The sequence below is a fragment of the Nelusetta ayraudi genome, unplaced genomic scaffold (assembly GCF_046127955.1).
Source record: "Nelusetta ayraudi isolate G7.1 ecotype Tasmania unplaced genomic scaffold, CSIRO-AGI_Nayr_v1 ptg000131l, whole genome shotgun sequence".
NCBI lineage: Eukaryota > Metazoa > Chordata > Actinopteri > Tetraodontiformes > Monacanthidae > Nelusetta > Nelusetta ayraudi.
In genome coordinates this window covers 706,837-733,192 of record NW_027466181.1, presented here as the reverse complement: position 1 = coordinate 733,192, position 26,356 = coordinate 706,837, and the positions used below count along the sequence as shown (strand labels likewise).

Genomic DNA, 26,356 nt, shown 5'->3' with positions numbered 1-26,356 from the left:
GGTGCGTGCGGAGCGAGCGAGGAGCCGGTCTGCGTGGTCTCGCGCTGCTGGCAGGCGGTGCTAGAAACGAACCGTCGGTTCGGTCTTTTCCTCTTTTCGTCCCCCCCCACCCCCCTTTTACACCAGAGGGAAAAAAAAAACAACAACCGGTAAAACACTGAGTCCGTGTCATCGCTGCGCGCGCGACTGCAGGAAGGAGCGACGAGAAGCGGCTTCACAAAGTAGCTGCCTGTGATTTGAATCCCACCTCCCCACCACATCACCCCCCCCCTTCTCTCTCTCTCTCTCTCTCTCTCTCTCTCTCTCTCTCCCTGTCTCCTTTCCTCCCTCCTTCAACCCAGAGCGGACCCAGGAATCCGGACGAGCCGCGTGCCCTGTCCGTTTGGATCCCGATCACATTCCTGCGCAGACCACCTATCCTCTCCTATCCTCTCCACTCCTCTCCTCTCTGGCTTCCTTCGCTCTTCTCCTCTGGGCGCAACAAGGACCGTTCGAGGCGAAGCCAAAGTTCCGCAGGCGCAGTTGTGGGTTTCGCTTGCGCCGTCGCGGCGGCACTTGTCAGCGGACAGATAGCATCGGCGGCAGGAGGGAGAAGAAGAGGCAGAGGAGGAGGAGGGGGCGGAAGAGGAGAGGGAGGAGGAGGAGTAGTAGTAGTAGTAGGAGGGGGTCCAGAGACACTCCTGCAGGCTAATTGTAGCAGCCTCGGTTCGCAGGTGTGTCACCGATCCGCCCGCGCGGGACTGGGAGCCGCCTCATCCAACACCGAGCCGCTTTTCCTTCCTTTCCTGCTTTTTTTTTTTCTTCCCCCTATCGCGTATAAACCGACGAGAAGAAGAAGGGGGAGAAGCAGCAGCAAAAACAACAACAACAACAACAACAACAACAACAAAAAGATGTTGCACCAAGTACAATGAGCGCAAATTTCGACGCGGAACCCCAAATGCGCACGCAGCCGTGTTCAATTCGTCGTTGATGAGCAGCAGCGGCGCCGCTTGACGCTGGGATTTTGAGGAAAACAACGGGTGGAAAAGGAAAAAAGTGGATCCCGCTACTTTACGACCATGCGAAACACTTGGCTGTGTCCGCGGAGTGTGCTTTGGGAATACTGGACGCCGCTGGTCGCGTGTCTCATGTGGATTCAGTACTCTTGCGGGATGCCTCACGTCATTAGAATAGGTAAGTTTTTTTTTTGTTTGTTTTAATTGTCTTTTGACGGGGGTTGAACACATCACACACGCGCGCACGTATACACACGCACACCCCCCCTGTCTGGGTCTCTAACCTTGAAAGTTGCCACCTTATTCTGCTCGTGGCAGCCCGGTGCGCGCGCTTCCGGCACCACAGACTTGTTATGTTATTATTATTATTATTTATTTTTTTTTACTTGCTTACCTAATTGATTTAGTCATTTCAGGAGCTCATGTGCTCATTTTCACCTCATCAACCAGCTTCACCCGGTCTTCTAAAAGCACAGCAAGCAACAAGAGAGCCTGTAGTTGATGTTTTTCCTCCATTCTGGGGCCGTGAAGTGAAGTATTGCACTTCACTGTGACCTCTGTGCACTCTGCATAATCTGTTTCCTGGTTCTGCAGACGGCTGTGTTGAAACTCTAAATTCAGGCTTATTGGCAATAGCTTCTGGAAGAAAGTTTTTATATATATATATATATATATATATATATATATATATATATATATATATATATATACACATGTATAAAATGTTTTGTAGGGTGCAGCTAAAATCAAGCCTGCAGCATTGCAATAAGGAAAAAAAAAAAAGTTTCCAACTGTTGGCAGCCTTGAATAAGTTTGACAGAATCTGCTTGATTTAAAAAAAAAAAGAAAAAAAAGAGGTGAAACCAAGGACAAAAGCAGCAAATTTTCTATTGTTTGAAATTGCCACTACACACATACACGTACAAATGCACACCCACCAAACAAACCCATGCGTATTGACACACACACACACACACACACTCACACACAGACGCGCACACACGCACTCGTGGGGAAGAGTGGGCATTGTCCTGGCGTTGTCACTTCTCCAATCTCCCTCCCTGCGTCGAGCCGCAATGTGAGAAATGTCATTCCCCAGACGCGATGAAACATTTGCCGCCGAGCGACGGGAACAGAATGAAGATCAATACGCTTTTTGTCAGCAGGCAAATCGCTTCTGACATTTTGGCGGGCTGCCATGCAGGACAATTACTCAAAATGGCATTGGCCTCCTGCATTAACATAGAGCAGGCGAGGAGTGAGAGCATCTTAATGGAGCCCTTCTCTCTCTCTCTCTCCATATATGTATATATATATATATATTTATATATATATATATATATATATATATATAAAAAATATGTATATTTATTTATTTGTTTTACAGCCAGTCTTGGAGGTATACAGGAAAGATGGGAGATATTTTTTTTCCTAATCCTTTTAGATAATTTCCTGCCACTCTATCACGATGCCAACAGCTGCAGAGTGGCCACTTGTGTGTCGCTACGGCTCTGATTTTTGTGAAAAAAAAAAAAACTCAGAAAAAAAATGGGCCCTTCGTCATTTCTGTCAAGCCTGGTGGGTGGTCGCAGCGCAGCGGCAGCCACGGAGGCTCACATTTAAATTTCAGACGTCGAAAAAAAAAAAAAAGCTGCTGATGGGAGTCACGGTAAAAAAAAAAAAACCTCCAGCAAGACGTGAAGTTCCCGCACCCGGCCGAGCGTCCGGCGGGCCGTGATTGACGGCGCAGCCATGACTTGTGTGACATTGTCGTGCACGGATCCCAGAGACGTCTGAGAGAAGCAGCATAAATCACCCGACCCGACCGCCCTCCTCACCCAGCGCTCCCTCCCTGCCCCCGACCTCCCCCACGACTCACGTGAACTGAAATCATTCGGTCATAAGGACACACACACACACACACACACACACACACACACACACACACACATATCTATAGGTTAAATTTTCTCCTTTTCCAAAGCAGCTCAAACCAAGATCCCCGAAACAGACTCGACAGCTTCTGTTTTGCGGCTGTTTTGTTTTGTTCGCTGAGACAAATTTACCTTGAAACGTGCTCCACTTGCAACCACCACCACCACCGCTGCGGCTGCTTTTTATAGAAAACCTTATCAGGCTCCATTTTTTTTTTCTTTTCTTTCGTATTTTTCTTTTTTTGCCTTCTTTTTTTTTTTTTTTGCGTCGTCTTCGGGGGGGTGAGGGGAGGTGAGGGACTTGCTCCGAGTGCGCGTGCACACAGAGAGAGAGAGAGAGAGAGAGAGAGAGAGAGAGAGAGAGAGAGAGAGAGAGAGAGAGAGAGAGAGAGAGAGAGAGAGAGAGAGAGAGAGAGAGAGAGAGAGAGAGAGATTGCTTCAATGCCAAAAGAGAATAAAAAGGAAGCAAAAATGGAAAAGGCCATCGTCCTCATGCGATCTCTTCAAGACTGAGTGTTTTGCTGCACTTTATGCGCACGCCTTCAATGAGAAATTCCAAATAATATTCAATAGAACAGCAGCAGAGAAAATAAACACTTTTTCCATTACTCTGATTATTTCTTCTCGCTCGGCCGGCGTCACATGAGGTTGTCTGCGCATCGGGATTCATTGTGTTGGTCTGGTATTTATCCCACACACTCCCTGCGAGAGGGCTGCCTTAGTATTCATAGTCTGTCCATTTGTTTAGGGATGACTGGTGGAACACCACCGAGCACACACACACACACACACACACACACTCACTCCTTTGCGTGCTGCTCTGTGTGGACCCCCCCCCCCCCCTCTGCTGAGAACAACAACAGAGGGCTCCCTTGTCGCGGCGGCGGTCAGCGTGGAAAGGCGCACACAGATCGGCGGAGGTGGGCGGCGGCGGCGGCGTTTGAGGCGCCTGGTGTCTGATCTCGGTCAGGTGGCGCGTGTAGTTCTCCAAGTACACCATCTGGGTAATGGTGGGCATCCAAGGTAGAGTTGTTGTCATTGATTTTTTTTTTTTTCTTCTCCACCCCTCTCTTTCCTGTTTCAGCAGTGCTCTAAGTTGAGGCCAGATGGTCCCTCCGTCTCATTTCTGCAGCTTCTGTTTAGTTGTTGTTGCTGTTGCCGTTGGAGGGAATGAAAGCCTCCTGCTCCCGTCCTCTTTATAAACCCTCCGCGCTTCCTGCTTTTATTTCCTCTCGTCTAATTCTGTTTCCTTCCTGACGTGTTTTTTGTGTAAATTTCTCGCAAAATAAATAAATAAACAAACAAATGAAACGATCCCTCGTCTCGTCGGAGAGCCTTTTCGCTGGATACCGTTGCCGCCGCCGCCGCCGCTGCTGCTGCTGCTGAAATAGCAACAGGAGTGCGGAGAGGATGTGGCCTCTTCTCTCCAAGACGGCAATGACGTGTGCCGTTTTCGTAATGTGTTTGCTCGCCAACATGAAAATCGCGTGCGCGCGCGAGAGCTGCAAAATGAAATACAATTTCAAAAAAAAAGGCGGGACGTTGTATAGCCCTGGAAACCAGTCAAAGCAGCGCCCTGTCGGCCGTGTCGGTGCAGCTGCTCCTGCTGCTCTCTGTCACTCTGGACTCTTTCACTCAAGAGAACACAAGTTTTTTCTCATGTACATAAATATCTTTTTGTTTCTCTCCATAGAAGACACGGACAATTATGCATCGTTGGCGTTCGCTTGTCTATTGATGAAAGCCACACATCGATGCTGCCCCCCCCCCCCCCCCCCTCTCTGGGCGAGGTTATTCACTGCCTGACGGGGATTTATTGAGTAATCAATTGCTTTATCTGCCTAATACTTAAAACACTTAATCAGCGCCAGTTAATCAATCTCGCCTCATGATTTCGTGTTGATTTCATTTCCCCCCCGGCTTGCGCTCAGCACCCATCCTCCCCACCCCCCCCAACCCCCGACGCCCCCTCCTCCCCCACCCCCACCCCCACCCGCCTCAGGGCCGTGGATGCCGACTTAATTATTGTGTTTGAGGACAGTCCGGAGACTCGGACCGCCGACTCCGCTTCAGCCAGACAAACTGCGGTTCGCGGTCACCCCGGTTCGGCTTCAAGCCTGCGATACACAGAGCCACTCCGGAGGCTTTTTTTTTTTCTTTCTTTATTATGTTTATTTATTTAATTTCTTTCTCTTTATTCCCACACCAGCAGCGGAGACACGCCGAGGAGTTTTCATGTGATTAACTCCTCCGGCGGGCGACAGAAAGTGCACTCTCTCCGCCGAGATCCTCCTTGTGCAAATGTCTCATCTGAAATGACTCAGACATATTTCAAGAGAGCGCGCAAAAGCTGTTATGGTACTTTGCAATTCTGCTTTGAACAAAGTCAAAACCCAGAGGATCACTTGGATTGAGAATTACCCACTGGAGGCCCCGGCGCGGCTGGCAGGGAGACGGATGAAGAGGGTCTTTAAGGAAGAGTTTGGCGATGGAAAAGGGAGGCGGGGAGGAAATAAGAGGAGGGGGAGGAGGGTAAGTGTTGGGCCCCGCTTGTTTGAAATTAAAACGGCAGTCAGTTGCCCAGCGCAAATGAATTTTTAATTTTTTTTTCATCTAAATTTAATCTCTCTCTCCAGACTTGGAGGGGAAGCGGGGAGAAGCCCGGCGCGAGTGCCGGAGGTTCGGTTCGTCTTCAGTCGTGGTGGCGAATGTGAACGGAAGCCGCTAGAGGTCACGGAAACAGGGGAGGCAGGCAGAGCGTCTTCCGCGTGTAATTCCATTATCTATTTGCAAAAGGCCAGGATCGAAGGGTGGAGCGAACATGAACATCCGTTGCACTTACCTGCGCTGACACACTTCCCCTCTGTGGCTGTCTGCACTATAAACATATACTGATAAAAGTACTGCAAAAAAAACCCCAGGAATTAGATTTTGTGTTTGGCTCTCCTTGCTAAAATCTCCTTGTTCCTTGTCCTAGCAGGAGAAGATACACAAGGACACACACAATCACTCATTACATGTATATATCTTTATTTATATATATATATATATATATATATATATATATATATAAGTAATAGCCTCCCCCATCCAAAACATTTTCCAAAACATATGTCTGGTCTCACTGGGGGCCCCTTGTAGGCAATCCAATTCCATTCTCTCTGTCAGCGCACTCGCGGCTCGTCATTAGCTTCAATCCTGCTGATGAGCAACGGCAGATGTTCGTTTTGTTGTTGCGCGGCCCCCCCGCCACCCTCCCCTCCTCTGAGCGCGCCGTCTTCTGCAGTCGCCTGTGATCCCGTCGTTGAGGCACTGTTTGCAAGAGGAAACAAACAAACCGAAAAAAATAAATGTATGCTGCAGGCCTGATGCAGTCTGAGCAAGAAGAAGATGAAGAAGAAGAAAGTTTATCGCAATGTGCAAGTTGAGGTGCATTCAATAAAGTATGTTTATGTTGCGGGGGAGCAAGGTGCAATAAACATTGAGATAGGAAAGACGCTAGTGCTCTAGCGGCGGCAGCGGCTACTTAGCCCCGTCGTTCCGTCACACCTCGTAATGATCATCCGCTAATCTGAGGCACTCGGGGCTAATGGCCCGGCTCTACCAGGCGGGCCGACCGGTAAGATAATCCTGTGGCACAGCGGGACCCCCGGGCCGCCCGGCTAGCTTAGCCTAGCCCCGCGCGCTAACTCGCCAGATGGTGTTTTCATATCGTGCGAGGCGGGCGCTCGGCAGTGAAAGGTCTGACGCAGGCATATGCCGCCGAAAGCCGATCGGAATAAATAAGGCGCTGGGTTCCATATGGCCTTAAATGTCGCCGCCGCCATTCGACAAAATGAGGAAATTACCTGTTGTCATTTAGACGGCGGGATGTCATCGGGTTTTACTGCCGCCGTTTGGAAGCTGAACAATGGCGTAAAGGTTCATCTCCCCCGTTTAATAGTGGTAATAGGGGGCAGAATATGAATAATAAAAAGTGATGATGATAATGAAAACAGGCCTTCAGCGCTCCAACGCTTTTCTATCTCAAGCACAAAAGTTTGTTTTTTTACTTTAATAACATGGAATAATACAAAATGATGGTTGGAGAGGTTAAACCATGGAATGGAACATTGTGGTTTATCTTCAGTGCAGAAAAGTGCCTCCTTGTTCAGGGTTTTTGAAAAACATTTAGCAATGAAAGTAAAGCAAAACTGAAAAAACTCCTCTAAAATCCAACATACACTGCGGCTGTTGCACGTGAACCTTGGTTATCTTATCTGGAGCTCGGTAATTTGCCCAAGGATGAAACTGTACGAAGTCAAAAATGTTTTACCCTGCATGTTTTTGTCCAGGAACAACCTGATATTTGTCAAATTTATTTTTGTTATCTTTTTTTTTTTTAAAACAGTTCTGCTAGTGACCTCGATAATATAGGGAGTTACGTAAAGCCTCTTTGCAATTTAAAAGGGCTGGGATCTCAAAAAAACATTGAATTAACAATATCGAGGCAAAAATGGACAGAAACCCGCAAAAGGGAAAGAATGGGAAGTGTAAAAAGTCACTCTGAAGACAAGATGTAAGTAACAAACTGTGGGTCCTTCTCTAAAAGGAAAACATAATTGGAATCAGGGGAAATGGCTTTTCCTCCTTGAAAAGAGGAAAAAAAATCAAGATCAGCCCAATACCATTAGAGGGAAATTAAAAAAAAAACAAAAAAAAAAATCTTTAATAGGGATGAAGCAACCTTTTAAATATCCGCCATCATCCATCACAAACTGATTGATTTGACCTACAATCTGCCCGCTTCTCCTTGCGGCCCCCTCCTGAGGGACTCAATGTCATTACAGCGGGACGTGCACTTTTTTTTCTCCTTTTTTTTTTGAGCATTTGACAGTGTTTTGAAATTCACCGCATGCCAATGTCGGCCGTTTTCCACCGCTAACGCTCCTGTAGCAGGCTGGCCAATCAAAATTCCGCGCCGTAGCCATTTGTCTTTATTACGTGCCCTTGTCCTTTTCCGTTTGAATCCGTCGTCGCTCCCCCCCCCCCCCACACACCACCCCCCAACAGCACCCCGACCACTCCCCCCACTGGGGCTGCACTCGGCGAGTCGAATGGCATCAAAACAGTTTGAGAAGAAAAGGTTGATCACGGGGCGTTTCTCTAGCCGGGAGGGAGAGGGGTAGGGGGAGGGGTAGGGGGGCCGGTCACGGAGGGAGGTCGTGCCAGCGATAAAACGCCGTTAATTAGAATCATCTAGTCGAAGGTAATTTGGTGATTACTTTTCTTTCTTTTTCTTTTTTTTTCTTTTACATTTCAGCAGCGAGCGTCATTTGTCATCGCTTCCCTGCCGAAGCATACGTTGGGTGAACCCGGCAGAGCAACACACACACTCGCACACACGCAGCAACAGAGACGTGGCAGCGTTGGCGGTGGGGAAGCAGCGAGGCTGGTTACACAGACAAAGCTGGGGGACTTTCTATTTAGCTCGTTAATTAGCTCCAACCTTTTGATCCCAATTTTAAAAACCTGCTACGTCGCGGCGCTGCCAGCCTTTGTGCGTCTCCCCTCCCACTCCCCGAGTCAGATAAAACAAAAGCTTTATTTTTTTTTAATTTATTTATTTCCTCCCTCTTTCTTTTCAGTCTGTTTCTTCCCCTTTTTTAAAAATAAAAACCCGCCGGCCTTCGACTGCGCGGCAGTCGCCGTTAGCCTTATCGCTCTCCAGACACTACGTGTAAACCTGGTCACCCCTAACACTGCACCGCTAACATATTGTCTCCCCCTCACACGCGTGCACGCACCACACATGCGGGCGCTCCTGGAGAGACCTTTTTCTCCTTGTCGCCGCTCCCGAGCAATCAAACGGCGGCAGAGGCGGCGGAGGTATGAGCCACGATGTTCAGGTTTAAAACCTATTTAACACGGGCGGCGGACAAAGAATGGAGGGCGACACGCTTTCATTCTGCCCCTTTAATCAGGCCCTCATTGTTAGAAATGTCAGGTCCTGCTTGTGCGATTCCCTCAAATTGCTGTAGCATGACTGTAGGGAGATGTGAACGCAAGTGTGTGTGTGTGTGTGTGTGTGTGTGTGTGTGTGTGTGTGTGTGTGTGTGTGTGTGTGTGTGGAGGGAAGCGGATGTGTGTGTGTGTGTGTGTGTGTGTGTGTGTGTGTGTGTGGAGGGAAGCGAATGAGTGTGTGCGTGTGTGTGCGTGTGCGTGCCCGACAACGGGATGCATAAGGGAAGCTGGCATAGAATCCCTGGAGCGTCGGGCGAGAGCAGGAGTTACTAATCAACTGTGAGAGAGCAGGCGAGGGGAAGTCTCACACTCCCTCCCCCACACACACACACACACACACACGCCCCTCCGGAGAGACAGGAAAGGAGCAGATAAGACAAACCTCTTTAGGCCAGAGGTGCTACAAATGATCGCTTTAAAAAAAGAAAAGAAATATGTATCTATATATATATATATATTTAAATATCAGCATTGGTTCGGTGTGAGACAGAGGTGTTTTCCCGCCATGCTTGATAGACCAAATACCCTTTTATTTCGCGCACTAGCCATTTATTTGCCCACTCGCATATGTACACACAGACAGATTTTTGCCGTTGAAGTTCTCAGCCAATGACCCTCTGCTGACTTCCTGTCGGAGGTGAACCAGGTTCAGACGAATCTGTTCAGGCCGAGCCGGATCTGAGGAGGGGTTCGGGGTGTGGAGGAGGGTATTGTGAGTATCGGGTGACTGCCGTTGCATTTTCGGCTTGCAGTGTTTCACATGATGCATGTAATCCAAATTCAGAATCCGTACAGGAAATCAGGGGGCGGAGTTTCACCAGCAGCCATCGTACTCGTGGAGCTAGCAGAGGAATCCTGCTGCAGTTCATTTTCTAGAATTATTGCATTTCACTATTTATCACTGCCCTATTTGTCCTCGAGAAAAAGTCTAAAACTGGAAGGCTGGACAACGAGGTTGCTAAATCGCATCTAACTGTGGCATCATACAGTCGACCATAGCGCTGTTATATGTTGCATTTGTCTCAGAATCCCCTGAGCAGCAGCAGCAGCAGCAGCAGCTTGAATTTAAATCAGCCTAATATCAAAAATAACATCAGAGAAACACGCTGTGCTGCTTCTAATTACATTTGACCAGGAGTGGAAATAACACCTTGAAATTGCCTGCACTAAATTGATCTGCAATCAGCACCTATTATCTGCTTTGATTAAAAAAAAAAAAAAACCGAGGGAGAGGAAGTGAGTGAGTGAGGGAGGGGGTTACCTTCAGGCACCCATGCAAAATTTATATGCAAATTTAATGAGACTTAGTTGGATACTTTTTTTTTTTCACCGGTGAAGCGCCTTGAAGCAAGTCCACGTACGTCCCCAACACCATGGCCACTCATTACCACCGGGTCTCATTCCATTTTGTTTTGCTTGTGCGCTAAACCTACCTTAGACCTGCCCCAAGTCGAGGCCCACAAAGCTTTTTTGTTCTTCAACGCAGTGATATGTAACAAATAAATCAATACTCCAGGTGACCCAGGAAATCCTGTTAATGGTGAGAGATGTTATAATTTATGAGCTTTTGTTATTATTGACTGATCAACTGCTCGTGCAAATGATCACCAGCCACGTCAGCGATTTTGTACAAAGCGGTCGACACACTTCCTGTCTCAAGTGAACAAACGTGCTTCTGCCCTTGATGTAGGCAAAAAAGAAGAAAAAGAAAAGAAGTAAGTAACAAGGACGTTATCTTTTCCCCACATTTTGTCGTGCATCCAAAAAGGGAACCTGCAGGGTCCTGAAAATCGATAGCCACTCTGCGGAGATGGCGACGGCTAGTTTGAGCTCAGACACAACAGAGACTCTCTGTCAATATTCTGGATATGTATTGAGGGGAGGTTGGTGGCGTTTCACTCCAAGTGGAAACAGTCAGCGCAGGTAACGTCACAGGCCTTTCGAGCTTCACTGACGGAGACCAGGAGAAGGTTCAGGGACGTCCACAGGTTTATCGTCTCACTTAACTGCCACATAACACCATGGTACGATATCGCAGATAAAGAAGAAGGAAGTCTGACCCCCCTCATGTTTCCCCTTTTTATTGTTTTGTTGCTGTATTTGAAGTGTGTTGGGTAAGAGGAGCTCTGGCTATTCACTTTTCCTACCAGACGGAAAGTGCAACTGTGCTGACACTCTCTGGCCACTTTATTAGATACGTTGTTCTATTGCTTAACGACCAAAAAGCTTACCAGCCACACACGGCAGCGAATCGGTACATTCGGGCATGTAGACGCGGTGAAGACAGCTTGGAGAAGTTCAAAGCGAGCATCAGAGTGGGGAAGGAAACAGAAGTGACTTTGGAGGCGGTGAACATGGTGCAAGCAACAACAGACTGCTGAGCTACTGGGATGTTCACGCACCACCGTCTCCAGGGCCTGCAGAGAAGAAGAAAATATCCATTGTGAGAAAAAGCCTTGTTCATGTTAGGGGTCAGGGGTCAGAGTGGTAGACTGGTTGGAGATCACAGTAAGTCAACCTGGTTACCGCACCTGCAACCTTGAAACAGGCAGTGCCTCTGCCGCTTTGAGGGACCATGAACTAGTAGTAGTAAAGTTAATACTGATGTTCTTTGTGTTGATCCCACAGAGCCGCAAAACTATATATTTTCTTGCACCTGCGTTGACCTGCCCACCGCACCCACCACCCATCCAGGCCCTCCACCGCTGCAACACGGCGTACTGCAACAATTACATTTCAATTTGCGAAGCCAATCACGGGGATGTTACGAGGTGCCGCTTTGAAAAGCAATCGAGCCTCATTTCCATCTTTGCCCCTCGTGTTCCCAATCTATTTCACAATTTTCTTTCTTTCTTTGTCTGTCTTTCTTTGGGAAAAAAAATAGACGAATACAAGGCCTGAATGCGCCTTTATCTCTTTTGTCACACTTTATTTGATTGCACCCACCAGCCACCTTTCACACCATCGAGTGCCTTGCTAGTCAGTAGCGCGAGCGGCTGATTTGAGAGTCAAAGACGGCGGCGGAGGTGGAGGGCGGAGGGCTGGGGGTGTGAAATAGCAGCACATGGAAATGGGCTGGTGATTGCCTCCCCTCCCGGCGTGCTGATGGAGGGCTGGAGTGAATGCACTCCTCGAGCCCCTCCTTGGTGGTTGATTAGCTTGCGGAGCCCCGGAGCTCTGCGGTGACACGCTGGCTCATCAGACCCCGGCTCAGCCTGTCAGGGACCCCCTTGATTGCACCGGGCTTCATAATCTGTCGCACGCTAAGTTCCAGCGTCCGGCGGTGGCAGGAAGGTCCTGCTGCGGGGGGGAAATGCACTGCTTAGGGTCAGCACCACTTTTTTTTTTCTTTACGTTTACAAGGTGCATCGAGATTCAAATGACTCCCGAGCAGCAAGACGGTTGAAAGATTTCCAAGGCGTTGGAAGAAATGGCTGCAACATGCGGCGGTAGCAGTGTTCTGCAGAATGAATGGAATATTAAAGAAGGCCATTATTGATGTGCATAAAAGCCAAGGACCGTGCCGGGCTAATGGTGGCTGCATTGTGCGTATGCAAGGTTGAACTGTAGTGCTGCATATGGATTTCGGCAACAAGGTTTATTTTTGAAAACTCCTGCTTTCTGTTTTCTCGTTTGACGATCAGCAGCGACGAGTCGGTTTTTATGATGCTGCTGGGAAACAACAAACAAATAGCCGTCGTTTTATTTTTATGATCACATAAGCAATTGACAAGCAGGAGCAGGCTGCATGTTCTCGTCAGGGTTATTGATTTGTACTGCTAACACACAACGATGTGTGAAACTCCCAAAATTCTACCACCTTCTTTTCTTATGATACTTTATTTTTATGTCATGTTATTTCTGCCCACGCAGCATCATTGACGAGTCCGGTAATAAATTGCGGTTGATATTCGAGCACATTTGCGTCCAAGGAAGTTTGGTGCAAACCACTCGCCACTCTCTGAAGATTTTCTTTGAGGGGAGATTTGTTCGCCATGCCAGGCATTAATGCTAATTTCACCAAGTGCACCGCAGCACCATTTCCGAACAGTCCAAGCAGAGCTTCTCAGCGCTGCTCCCCTCCTCTGCAAGGAAAATAGCCAAAATCTATTTTTGACCAAAGTGCATGAAGCCACAGAGGGCGGTTTTGAGTCAAATGGGAAGCTAAAGACGGAGAGAGTACACAGAATGGGCTCACAATTAAAATAAATAAATAAACAAAAAGCCCTGCGCAGTTCACTTTGCAAATTCAAGGAAGGAAAGTGGGAAGATGTTCAAGCTGGCAAGTCCATAAAACTCAGTGTGGCCATGTGTCACCGAAACAAGAACAGCCGCATGCAGGCGAACTTACAGGGAGGAAACTTGCCGCAACAGATGGAAAATTTCCTGAACCTTTTGAATTTATCTCACGTATCCATCTGGCTAAAAAAAAAAAAGGCTTCAGAAAGCTTTCAGAGGCCAGACTAGTATGTTTTTGACACATTGTTTCTGTGTAGCTTGAGCCGTTAGTATTTAATATATATTTCTAAATATAACACTTTGAATGTAGAAACACCACCAAGGTTGAATAAACCTGCTATTACAGTAGCATCCATGCTAATCCCTTTGGCTGCAGCTCACCCTGGCATTGCATTGCCAGAGCAGCATATTCAAACCACCGAGGCTGACTGGTTATGTAATCCAAGTAAATTCAATACAAATTAGTTTTTATTGGATGCCGGCAAGATGTATCAGACTCCAGAGTTTAAATCCAAAGCTGCCGCGCAGGGTTAGCGGTGCAACGCGGCATCTTGGGAGGAACCGAGGAGAGAAAAAGACAAAGAGTGTCTCTGGGAAGTGTTTTCCTGAGGGTAGAAGGTGCAATTGTGTGTTTTCCAGCTCGTGTGCGCACGTCCTGCAGAGTGAGTCGTGGAGACGGAGCGGCATGTTTGGCTGAGCTGACCAGTCTCTGTAGGGCTCCCTGGCAGAACGATTCCCTCACTGGGGAAGGTCAGACTGCCTTTCACGGTGCCTGAGCCAAAAGGTCTCCAGAACTATTTTGTCGGCCAAGGTGGTGGTGATTTTACTTCTCTCCCAGATGTCACGGGAGACGATACGCTTGAACTGTGTCAGATTCTTAATAAAGCCGACTCCGCGGTTCAGACTAGGTTTGTCCGACTCCCCCGAGCCCAACATCATCCAAGGCTCCGGACCTGGGTTGGTCTCAGATCCGCAAACCAGTTGACCTTACACCTCAGTCGGATTGCTCACATTTTTGACAAATTTTCAACTTGTCAAAACTGAGCCGTGCATTAATATTACATGAATTCAGAAACAGATCAACTTCCTGCCCCTGATAAGCCTCAGGTAAAGCCCAAGATAAAGGAGAAGAAGAAGCTAAGAGATTGGCATGGGTGCGACTATAGCTTCAGATTGATCAGAAGTGGAAAAGAATTTCTAGTCTTAAAAATGCTTCAATTTCGTGCAGTGAGCCTGCATTTTCTTTTTTTCTTTTTTTTTTTTAGCTGCAACAAAAACGTGAAAGGCCCAGAAGGAGATAAGACAGGAAGTAAAGGCAGGTCCAGCTACTGCTACACAGATTACTCAGATACAACAACAGAGGCAGTTTTGTCAGAACTGGTTGTTTACTTGTTTTTAAACAGTATTAAACGTATGACAAAAATAGGATTTTCTGGGAGTACTAGTTTCAGTGGGAGTCCTAATTGAAGAGTTTACCTGAATATATGTGATCAATGTAATTTCATGTTTGGAACATTTGCCCTTCAGACACCCACACAACACAATAGGTGGGTGTACACAGCCATGAGGGATACCTATTTAACATTATTACCTCTGTCTTTGATGCAGGGCCTCACTGCCTGCCTTGTCGTCCCCACTCAGTAAAAATCTGCGACAACCTCCCGTCCCTCAGCTCGGTGGCTGCTTTTCACTCCATCAGAACATGAGAAACGACACCCGATGCCCCAACAAGCCACGCGCCGCACCTACACAATCACACTGATAGTGTGTAGTAACAAAAATGAAAAAAACAAGAATACAAGCTTCATGTTTAATACAACAGCTCCACCGCTGCTTTGGCTGTGTGCAATTGCATTTAACCACGTGCCAGCTTTTATCTTGTCTCCAGCCGGAGAAGTGGTGACTACAGCTGCTGCGGGCTCAATCTTGTCAACTCATTGAATGGACTTTTGAGATTTCCTTTTTTGTTGTTATTATTCCTGAAGTAAAACTCGGGATAAAATCAAGCGCTAGTGTTTTGGCCTAAGCGAGTTTGTACAACACGAGCCTGGGTTGCCCTCAGCTGTGGCGGCTTCCCTTGTTTACTCAGGAAGCAGCAAACAAGACTTTCTCTCCTTTGGGTTCCCCCCCGCCACCACCATGTATAATACAATGACAGAACTCTGCAATGAAAATGGGACTCGTGTCAGCCCTGTGCCGGGTGACAGACTTTACCGAGTGGTAGGAGACTTGTTTTGAAAACTGAATCCATCATGTCGTTCGGCTCCGGCATTTGCATAAGAAGTGGAGGGGGGCTGTGCTGCTGCAGCGGATGAGTGGCTTGTAGTAACATTACACACATTTGTTCAGTCAGGAAATGAGTCAAAGTGTTTGCAAAGCGTCAGACGGGAGGGAAAGCCCCGGGAAAATATTAGCTTTGTCAAGGTAGCGAGCGGAGAGCCGCAGTCGAGGTTAAAATAAATACTTTTTCTTTTTTCTTTTCTTTTTTTTTTTTTTTAAAAAAAGCCTATTTGCCAAGTTCTCCAGCGCCGCCCGCGTCTGTGTTTCACGATGGGTGTCCGGCAGATGAATAAATGGTAATGCAGTAAGTGCTCGGAAGTCATACCTGATGAATGAAGTAGCAGCAGAAACAAAGAAACACACTTTTTTAAAACCGAAAAAAAAAACCTTTATGTTTAGCACTCTGTTTACTGCCTCCAACAGATACATTCTATCGTAGTTTCCTGCAAACTTTGAAGCTTCAGTGCCCCTCCTGCATGTTTGCAAGAAGACAAAAGCTTCCACGGACAATTTCTCAAACCGTGTTTTACAGCGAGTAAAGTTTGTCCTTCACACTGCTGTTCAGTAACCTGTAGGCTGCGTTCAGACTGCAGGCAAATCTGATTCCAATCAGAATCCTTCTCAAATCTGATTTTTTTGGTCTGACTGTCCACACTGTTTTTAGCAAGTGTCCAAACGGGATGTGGCTCTGTTCAGACTGGGCTACATTATTGACCCATCTGACAGGTTGCTGTAGCAACCACGTTGGAACGGAGGCGTCGTCCATCATAGCATGTAGTTTGTGATGTCATATCATTGTTGGTCACCTCAGTGCATTGGCCATATCACCATCCAGTCGAGGTGCAGAATACCTCAGACGCACCAGACATTTTCAACGCAGGAGGCTAGTAAGGTCATACTGTATACAGCGACGCTTTGTGCTGCACTCACTGCAGGCGTTTCTGTGCAGCAAGTGTGGTGCCACCCAAAGAGCTGTGACTGGTGGGAAAATGTGGTCCTCGCCACTTTTGACAATGGCCAGTGGCTTGCTAATTTCCGAATGTGCCGAGCAATGTTTGATATGCTGACTAATCGCCTACAGCCAAGGCTACAACGTTTGGACATGCGCACCAGGCTGTGGATAAACGTGTTCGTAGTTGCCTTGTGGTGGTAGCCACAGGGTCAGGGTACCACACCGTTGCGCACCTTTTTGGCATCGGTAATAAGGCAACTTCTTCTGTCTGCTCCATTACGTTACATCTCCGCACCTAGAATGGCGCCCTCTGGTCTGGCACATTGGGTCTGGCATCACATAGAGTGACGTCACGGACAGTCAAAACTAATCGGTGTGTTTGGAGCTGTTCACACTGAGACGCATCTGTCCAAATGCCATTTGAAACTACCTCCCGACGGTGGTTTCAATCCATTTGGCAAAAAAAACATTTTTTTTTAACCGTTCAGACTACAAAAGAGCCATCCGGTTTCAATCTGGGTGGGCTAAAACTCGGATTTGGGCTGGCAGTCTGAACGCGGCTTTTATGTTACAGAAGGTGGCGACTGCTACTTCCTGTTGTCCTGTTGCATTTTCAGAACTACTGTTTAGTAAAGACGTGCCAGGGAGGTTATAGCGCCGCGCCGGTCATCATTCACATTAATGTTCCGTGATCCTTTTTCCCACTGATTAAAGCAACAGTAAGCGACCAACCTGTCATTAAATTTTGGACGGCTGTTTGCTCCATTTTGGCCCTCGTGGACCTTCTCTCTCAGTCGAACAGATCCAGATAAAAACACAACTATGTTATTAAATGAAGTGATACATGAAATGTACATAACCTCCGTCAGCAAACTTTTACCCAGACGGCTCGAAACTCAACGTGACTGCGGCGTCGTTCTCCCGGCGTGCACGTTGCAAAAAAAAAACAAAACAAAAGCAAAAACACAACAACAAGAAAACATCAATGACTAAGGCTGCAACCAGCTGTGGGAGGGAAGCATTGTGTTGTGTTAACATATGCTCAACTGCACCAGACCTCATTACAGCTCTGAGCAGAGCAGATGCAGCGACATTAAAGCTGCATCCTCCGACGGTGCTGCTCGCCTAATGGATATTGCCAAGCAGTTTAATTGGGATTTGGAGTGGGGATCAAATTAAAATAGCCTCCTATCTTATATATATATATATATATATGTATATGTAAGCATGAATATATATGTATGTATATATGTATATATTATTTTGTTCTGCTCAAAAGGTGTACCTCAAGGAATCAAGATCCAGTGTGAACTTGAAGGGACCTTAAAGGACCCTGTTCCTCACTTTTGTTATTTCTATTTGCTCAAAGACATCCGGTTGACAAAAAAAAAAAAGAAAACTGTGACATTTTGATGGTGATTCAAAATTTGAATCATCCGTATTTTTTTTTGCTTGGCATTTCTCACCCTTTGATAACACGGAATGTCCACCTTGGACTGAATCTCTCATTCCTTGTGTGGTGCTGAATAGATTTGTAGCGGCTCGAGCTTCCCGGTAATGTGTCTCCGCTGGAGACAGATGCACTCGGCCCTGAGTTCCGTGTAAGGTGTGTCATTTTGTTGACAAGCTGTAGCCGGGTCTGCCCGCGACCGCGCTTGCGCCTGGGAACACGTTTCGATTCCTCTGTGAGAAAAGGGAGGGGGGGGGATTAAAAAATGGACTAGCGAGAGTGGCTGTCAGTGCGGCGTGCTCAGATCAGTGAACAGGAGCTGGGAGACGCGGCGGAGGATCAAAGACCAAATAACGACGCAGCTGATGCACTTTTAAGATGTAAACAGTTGCTTGACTAAGTAGCTGATGGAGGAAACGCCAAAGAAGCCTCTCCGAAATCATCCTTGCTGTGTGTAATGCCAAACAGCTCATTTAGCTGATTGCTGGAAATCTTCCACATTCTTTTTTTTTTTTAAATCTTATTGTAACCCAATGCTGTCTTGTTACTGCCTGGTGTCATTGCTAGATTCCTTAAAAATGAAAACCTGCCCTTTAGTGCCTCTGGTGTGGAAGAAAAAACTACATTAATGTTGCAAGGGAGATAGAAACTCCTCCGGCTACGTCTGGCAGGCTAACCCACCCGGCTGACCTCGGCCCTGAACACTGCACTGCACAAATGTTCAGCAGCAGTGCGGTGCCTAATGGTGGCGGCGGTGGTTGTTGTGGTGGTGCAACCATGCTATTTCCCAAGCAAAAGGTCAGCGTTGGCACACAAACTCGAATGCCCTATTCTGTTATTCTACACAACCTCTTTAATATTTTTGCAAAACTCCAGGGAGCTGCAAGAAATGTGAAAATCAATAGAGTTTTTGGCACAAGTGCGTCAGGATTCAATTTCTCTATCACATGTTGTGCATGTATTTCCCCTTCAGGCCAGAGGTGTTTTTTTTTTGTTTTTTTTTTATGGAAGTAGATAGTTGTTCACTTTGTGTTTTTATGCTTGCTTGCTTTGAATTCTGAGGACTACTCCTCTTGGTTTTATTATTAAATGTTTTCCTAAAATCTGAGACCCAAACAACAATATTAAACTCAAATTGGCAGGATTGCCATTTCATAATGCTTTAGAGCCAACCAATCTGTAATAATAACAATGCAATTTTTGTAATTGTATTTTACACTTTAAATTTTGTTTTTCAATTAAATCATTAAAAGTAGATCTGAGATTGAGTCTGCTCATTTTATTTTTCAGAAATAGAAAATTCAAATGAGGTGATTTATTATTAGTCTTGTTTATGAGTCAAATATTTCAACCATTCATTCCAGATATGACAGAGACCTCCTTGCTTATGCATATTAATTTTCAGATGTGTTTCTTTCATTTGGACGTCGGCAAATATTTTGCTCCCACAGCAGGGAGTTTGTCACTGTGGCTATTTGGTTGTCACTTGGTGCACGTCCTTGCTCTCCATCACTGGATTTCCTCTTTCTTTTGTTATATATGGGCTATACATATGTGAACAAGTCCATTATGGGGAAATTAAAGCCATTTTTCTGGGTGACTTTAATGCTCAGCCTCTGATGAAGCCATGGGCTGATCATGACATCGAATGGGGTCATTCTAATTCCGGACACTTTGTAGTAAATGAGTCAACTGATGATGGTGAGTTCAATCAGAATGTTGGCAGATGTTCTATGACTCACCGATGAACTTGTTGAAGGAGGAAAAGAAGTGCTTGACCCAGACATTGTTCAGCCAGAGAGGAGAATCACTGCCTTACTCTGGATTTCACGTTGGGTCGATAACATTTGAGTCATCTGACGCCAAAACGAGACTGAAGCTGCTGCTTGCACTCACTTTATCTATCGAAGATTGATGGGACAAACTGGCTAATTGGATGATGAATTACTTTTTAGAGTCTGCCGCATGATGTTTGTTTAGTGCCTAAAGGAAATAAAGCTGCAGTTCAATAATTTTGCTATTTGTTTCATGTGAGCACCATGACCAGCCTCTTACTGCCTGCAAGCTCGCTGCTTCTCCCAAATCCACACGGTTGACGTTCACAAGTCCAACAACCAAATCCTGCTGCAGCGTTGCTGCGTTTAGGGTGAAAAAAGTTTAGAAGTTTTGGACAATTTAGCTAAGCCAACTTTAACCTGGAGTGAGATTAAAAAAGGAAAATCGCGTCATGTGACGTCAGAGGCAAGAGAACTTTTTACCCCTCAGACATCCACTTGGGGCATCTCGCCAGCTTTGTCGATCCGATCTTTGCCTTGCCTCGGATGCACCGACTGTCTCAGCCTTCACGCCGTCTATTTAGAGGAACGACGTGCAATTAAAATTCTGCCGCGGCACTGCCGACGTATCTGAGTGTAATCAGGGCAGAGCCTCGCTCCAACACGAGTTAAGAAGCGAAGCTCCGGCTCCTCCTGAATTATCAAAGCAGGGGGTGGGAGAGGGTGACATTTCCTCTCATATCACCTCACGCTTGTCATGCTCGCTGATGGGGTTTAATTTAAAAAGAGTGCCGGCAAAGTTCTTATCAAGTCCACGATCGCCTGCCGATTACAGGGTGTGTTGATGCGAAGTGAATCGCAAACGTTTTACGCAAATTCCAGAGTCTCTGCTCCATTCATTTTTCTTCCTGGTAGTAATTTTCAACACAAACCCGCCTGGGATGACTATTTCTTTTGGCCTGATGTTTTCCAGCCCTTTCTCTGATAAAAGGCCACGTGTGAGACAAGTCGTCCATTGTCATGACTTGATTGGTTCTGCATATCGCAACACAACACTGTTGCTGCTGCACAAGTCTCAACAAAAGTCAACAGAAACCGACTTTGGGTTGTGTCGCTCGGATGATTTACGACACTCGAGTTAATTAGCGGCGGCCCAGTCGAATGGGACAGACTGAGGTGAGGTGAGATGACTGGGGCTGGTGCAGCAAAAAATGATTTCATCCAAATTTAAGTGTCTATATTTTTTGAAAGACTATTTTACCAAAAAATATTAGGAAAGATGAAGCATATTTGCCATTTTTTTCCCTCACTATGTTTTTCAATCAGACGTGTCTCCAGGCAAGTCGTGCTCAGGACACGATAACGGATAATAAACCTGAAACCGTCTGATTCTCCTCCTTCAACACAGTTTACACTGATATTCATTTTTTTTTTCAACAAAAATGGTCCCTTTTTTATGATCAACACATGCTAATGGACTGCACGGCTGGTTCTTAACCTGAGGTAATTTCCATAATAATAGAAAACAAACAAACAGACCGAGTGGAACAGCTCTTTTTTTTTTGTTGTTGGTTTGTTTCATCTGGAATCCTGCATTTGATGACACACAATCGTTTCAGTGTTCGCAGCTTGTGGCATCTGCTGCTGCCGCTGCTGCTGCTCCCTACAGCAATGGCAGCAACAACCACGACGACAAAAGAATGATTAGATTTAGTGGCATGCAGGGAGGGGAAAAATCAATGAACGAAAAAAAAAAAGGGGAGCGAGAGGTCATGCGGCGGCGCAATTTATATTAGCCTTGAATTCAATTTGTCAACCAAATGGTAATGGTGAGGGCACAGAGAGGAGGCAGAAAATGGTGTGAGGTTTCCCCCTCGCACACGCTCGCTTCACACCGTGTTAATTTTTGTTTCACGCTCGGTAAATGGAAGCCAAAGTTGTATTTTTTCAAGAGCACAATTCTGGTGCACAGCCTTGTTTTTTTTTTTGTTTTTTTTCTGTAGAGAGGGGCCTTGCACGTGCTTGGAAAATGTCAATTTAAAGTCATTATTCTGAAGTACTTTTATTTTGTTTTTCGTTAGTGGCTGTTAAAAGCTGAACAGCAGGGGTTTTTTTTGTGTGTGTTTTTTTTTTTTTTTTTGTCCTTTCTTTCTTTTTATACCAAAAAAAGCAGCTTCAGCCCACATGGTTGCCCATGTTTCCCAGCCTCTTCCCGCAGCCGTCCCACCCCACCCTTCCAAAAAATAGAAGTGTGAATAAGCAAAGCTGGGTGTAAATGGCCCTCCTAATGACTCTCAGCATGACGACTTCTTCTGTCTTTTATGAGCCAAGAAGAAAGGCGCGCATCATTATACGGCGCCCATCTGAAATCCACCAGCGGCGCGATGCTCTGCGAAAAGCAGAGGAAGAAGAAGAAGGGGGAAAAGAAGAAGGAGATGAATCCCCTCCTGGCAAATGGGACACATTAGCGTATCGTTAGCCTCTTAGCGTGGCTGCAGGTCGGATCCCAGCTGGCAAATTCTGGCGGCTCTGGAGGGGGAAACGGGAAAAATAAAAGAAGGCGAGCTGGATCTTTATATATGGGTTCATTTACTGGAACTCACTGAGGGAAACATGACTATAGATAAATCAGATTGGTCCATTGATTGAAAACACTGAGGAGTTCAAATGGAGAACAGGGGGCTTGTTGACACACACGTTGCAGCAGCTCAGTGCATCCAGGCACCTTGATGTGGCAAAGGCGACTGGCTGGAGTTCATATCGAGCATCACAGGAGGGAAGAGAGCGGCTTTACAAGAGGGTTTGTGGGACCTTAGATGTCAGGGTTCAGAGGTCAAGAATGGGCTGACTGGGTGGAGACCACAGGATGGCAACAGTGACCTGAGGTTTGCAGAGTAGCAATGCATGACACCTCCATCCTTGGCTCAGTGTACGTACACTCAATGGTCCCCTGTACGATCAAGGTGTGCCCAACAACGTGGCTGGTGAGTGTCACAGAGGACTCGGATGAAGGCAGGTGATGTTGGTTGAGATAAAGTAAAGAAGCAGCAAAAGAAAGAAACTCCTTTTTTTTCTCCCCCTGAAGCAGCAGTTTGTCCTTCAGCTCAACTCGCTTTCAAAAAAAACAATGAGAAACCCAAAACTGTCCTCCAGCCAAAAATGGATTTTAATAACACAACAAATTAGCTGATGGGCCGTTAAACAGCTGCGGTGCAGAGCTCAGCGGCCGGCGCTTCGATTTCCAGCGTGAGGGTGAGCAGGGCCTCAACTCCAAACAGTGCAATCTGGTCAGGGGTGAGAGGAGGAGAAGGTGGTGGTGGTGGGGAGGAGGAGGGCGGAGGGGGCAGGATGGGCGGTAGGCGAGGGGGGTGATGGTGAGGTTAACAAGAACAGAAGCTAGTCAGCAAAAAGTGGGAAAAGTCATCTGTGAGAGATGACTATCAATTAACGGCACTTAAGGCGATAATGATCGGCAAAGAGTTCCTAATGAGGATGTGTGAAGGTGGGATCACATCGTCTCCGAGCTGAGTGCACAAAGAAAAAATAAAAAGGAGCAGCCAACGCACACACACACACACACACACACACACACACACACGCGGAATCTTAGCTGTCTGCACCTCGATCAAGGTCGTCAGGCCCTGTAATCAAGCCGGCTAGCTGTTCTTCTGGCCGGGAACAAAGTGGCTTCTGTACAGCAGGGCGATGGCGCTAATTAGCGCCAGCAGACAAACCTTCCGGCTAGCTTGGCCGGAACGCGCTCGGTCACTTCCTGTTCCGAAGTAGTGTAGGGTTGCTTCCCCTGTTTCCCACTGGCAGCTTCACTGATGAAAGTAATATACACATATATACTGTGTATATATATATATAATTTTAAGAGCTCTTTACTGTAAAGTTTATGCTAAAGGCAAATAACCAGCTTTTCTATGAAAAGTGGTCCCTGGCTGCCTGGAAGTTTAAAAATAAATCATGCCATTCTCTAATTCTTTGCATCACTGCCTGAAAAGGCCTTGAAAGAATATAAATGAGTTAAACACGGGCCAAACAATTCCAGTTCTTCCTCGGAAACTCCTGGCTGAGGGCTCGAGCAGTGACTTGTGGGGGGGAAAAAAATTAAAAAAAGCCGCTTTTTCCTATTAGGCTATTTCCATCCCGGCTTAATTTTTCTGCCTTTTCATGCCCTTCTTTTGTTAATTATGATGGAGCATAATTGAAATGAAAGACGTTTCCTCGGGGTAGGAAGTAAAGAGAAAAAAATGAAAAAAATAAAGAAATTAGTAAATGAGCCAAGTTGACACAGCGGCAACTGATCCTGGTTCTTCTTCTTCTTCTTCTTCTTCTTCTTCTTCTTCTTCTTCCTCTCTCACTCTCTCACTCTCTCTCTCTTTCTCTAGGAAAAGATCATTTCCTGGGCAGGAAAGAGCACGATGCCTCTGACATGGCAAACGCTCTCAGCACACGCGGGTATTTGATTATCTCCGTAGTGGAGCTGCTCGCTGATGACCCCCATTACCTGCATGGCATGCGGGTCAGGCACATATTGCGCCAAATGAAATGCACTTCTTGACAATGGCGGCCGGATGAGAGAGATGGATGGATGGATGGATGGATGGATGCGGGGAGGGAGAGAGAGAGAGAGAATAACCGTGACAACAAGCAGGGGAAACATCTGTGATGGCTGCTGTGCTGCCAGATCCTGGAAATGATGGTTTTATTGGGGGGAAAATAGATATGTATATACACACTAACACACACACACACACACACACACACACACACACACACGTTTCTGTCACGTCTGCAGTAGCTGATTTACTGGTGTTGTTTCCAATAAATCTACTTCCTTATTTAATTTGGTTTTCTCATTGTTTTTCACAACAAAACTGGGCTTTGGACTTTTCAGACTTTTTCAGACAATTTTCTTCCCTTTCGAGCTGCATTTACTTGCATTACCTCTGGTATAGTGAATCAAACGTTGAGTAAAACCCTCAAAAAAGGCTTTTAGGAGTTTGTTTATCGGGTGACTCACTGTCGTCGCGTCTCAAATTGAATTTGCAAATTGCAAGCAGATGGTAAAGACAACGTTTTATCGCGGGCGGCGCAACATTAAGGCATGATTAAAATGTGCTGCCACACAGTGAATTTCTACAAAGCACTTTAATGTATCTTTAGAAGGATTGCATTCGCATTGGGAAATTTGTGGAAACATTAAAATTCAAGCAGTACGTCTGAGGCTTTTTTGTTATTTTTTTTATTTATTTTTTTTTTGAGAAGTGAGCGATGACCTGCATTAGATTATTGTGCTGGCTGAGCCACAAAAGCAATTCAAATTTGGCCAATTGACAGGAATTCCTAAAATACCACTGGATTTGTTTACCTCTACTTCTTCCGCTAGCAATGTAGCTCCTTCTTGTGACATAACTACGGTTTATGTAGCCTCATTTATCCTCAACAAATTAGTGTAAACATAATTCTATTGATTCATTCATTTTTTTTGAAAGCAAACTTTCAAATGTTCGCTAAATAAATTTGCTTAACATTTTTGAGGAAACTTGGATATAGCACCAGCTGGCTAGCATGCTATTTCACCACTCCGGCGACGTTGGTTGCGGGCGAAAAGTCCATTGTACATCTTGGTGCGACAGCATTTTGTTAATTCCAGATGTTTGTGCCTTCAGGACAGACTTTAGAACAGGTCCCCGTGATTAAGGACAGGCCCAGTGGTTTGGAGTTGATCTCGTTTGTCAGCTGGCATGTGTTGAAGCTAACATAGTCAGTCTAGATGCAGTCCAAGCACTTTCCTTTGATTAGCCATATGACAGCTCATTTGTACGAACGTGTAGCAACATTGCGCCGGAGTGTGTTTGGCCGCAGTTGTGAGGTTTTTGGCTGATCACGTAAGGAGTTGCTGCGTGTGTGTGTGTGTGTGTGTGTGTGTGTGTGTGTGTGTGTGTGTGTGTGTGTGTGTGTGCGTGTGCGTGTGTGTGTGTGTGTCTTTGATCCATCACGCGGTACCAGGGTGGCGTTTTGCAACGAGGGCACAGCAGGGCCTCCGCCAGCCTGCCAACGCCAACGGCCCCGGAGGTAAAGATTGTAAATGTATAAGCAGCTCACACCAGCGTCATAGCAGGCAATTCATTTTCAAGACCAGTACTTGTGTTAATGACAGGCAGCACCTTCCCCACACCCTGATAAAAATGTGGAATTTTTAGATTTTTTTTATTCTTTTGCAATGCCAAAAGATGTAATTTCTCAGCCATGAATCTGATTTTAATTGTGGTATTTTTCACCCCCGTTTCCCTCGGCAAAGTCGAAGCATGACTGAGTGCGTCTGTGCCGTTTGACTGTGTGGGTGTTTTTTGGAATGGAGTGCAACGCTTTCGCATATCTCGCAGGGGGATTTTACTTTATTTATATATATATGTACATATATATATATATATGAATCCACTCAGCTATGTTAAGAAAATGGCCAGAACACATGCTGTACATCAACTCTCTCGCCGGGCCGACAGTGACGCTAATGTGAAAATGGGCATCCGCCGTTCCCAGTGGCCGACGTTTCTGCTGCAGTGTAAAATAAAGTTACAGGAAATGTGACCATGACCAGATCGCACAGTCTGCTCTGTATCTCTGCTCCAAACTACCCATCATTCTTCAGAGTATCAGAGATACTTTATGTGATGCTGGTGTTTGATCTCATGAGACACTGGGACACCAGTTTA

The 26,356-nt window shown here is 46.2% G+C and overlaps 1 protein-coding gene across 1 annotated transcript in view; it reads left to right on the top strand.

The window, feature by feature from the left end:
* The first annotated feature begins 324 nt into the window (after positions 1-324).
* grik3 (glutamate ionotropic receptor kainate type subunit 3) overlaps positions 325-26,356 on the top strand; it is a 90,139-nt gene continuing 64,107 nt past the window's right edge. The window contains exon 1 of the mRNA XM_076050895.1: positions 325-1,176. Within this exon, the coding sequence (XP_075907010.1) occupies positions 1,062-1,176 (115 nt within the window). The 5' untranslated portion in view covers positions 325-1,061. The remainder of the gene's footprint in view (positions 1,177-26,356) is intronic.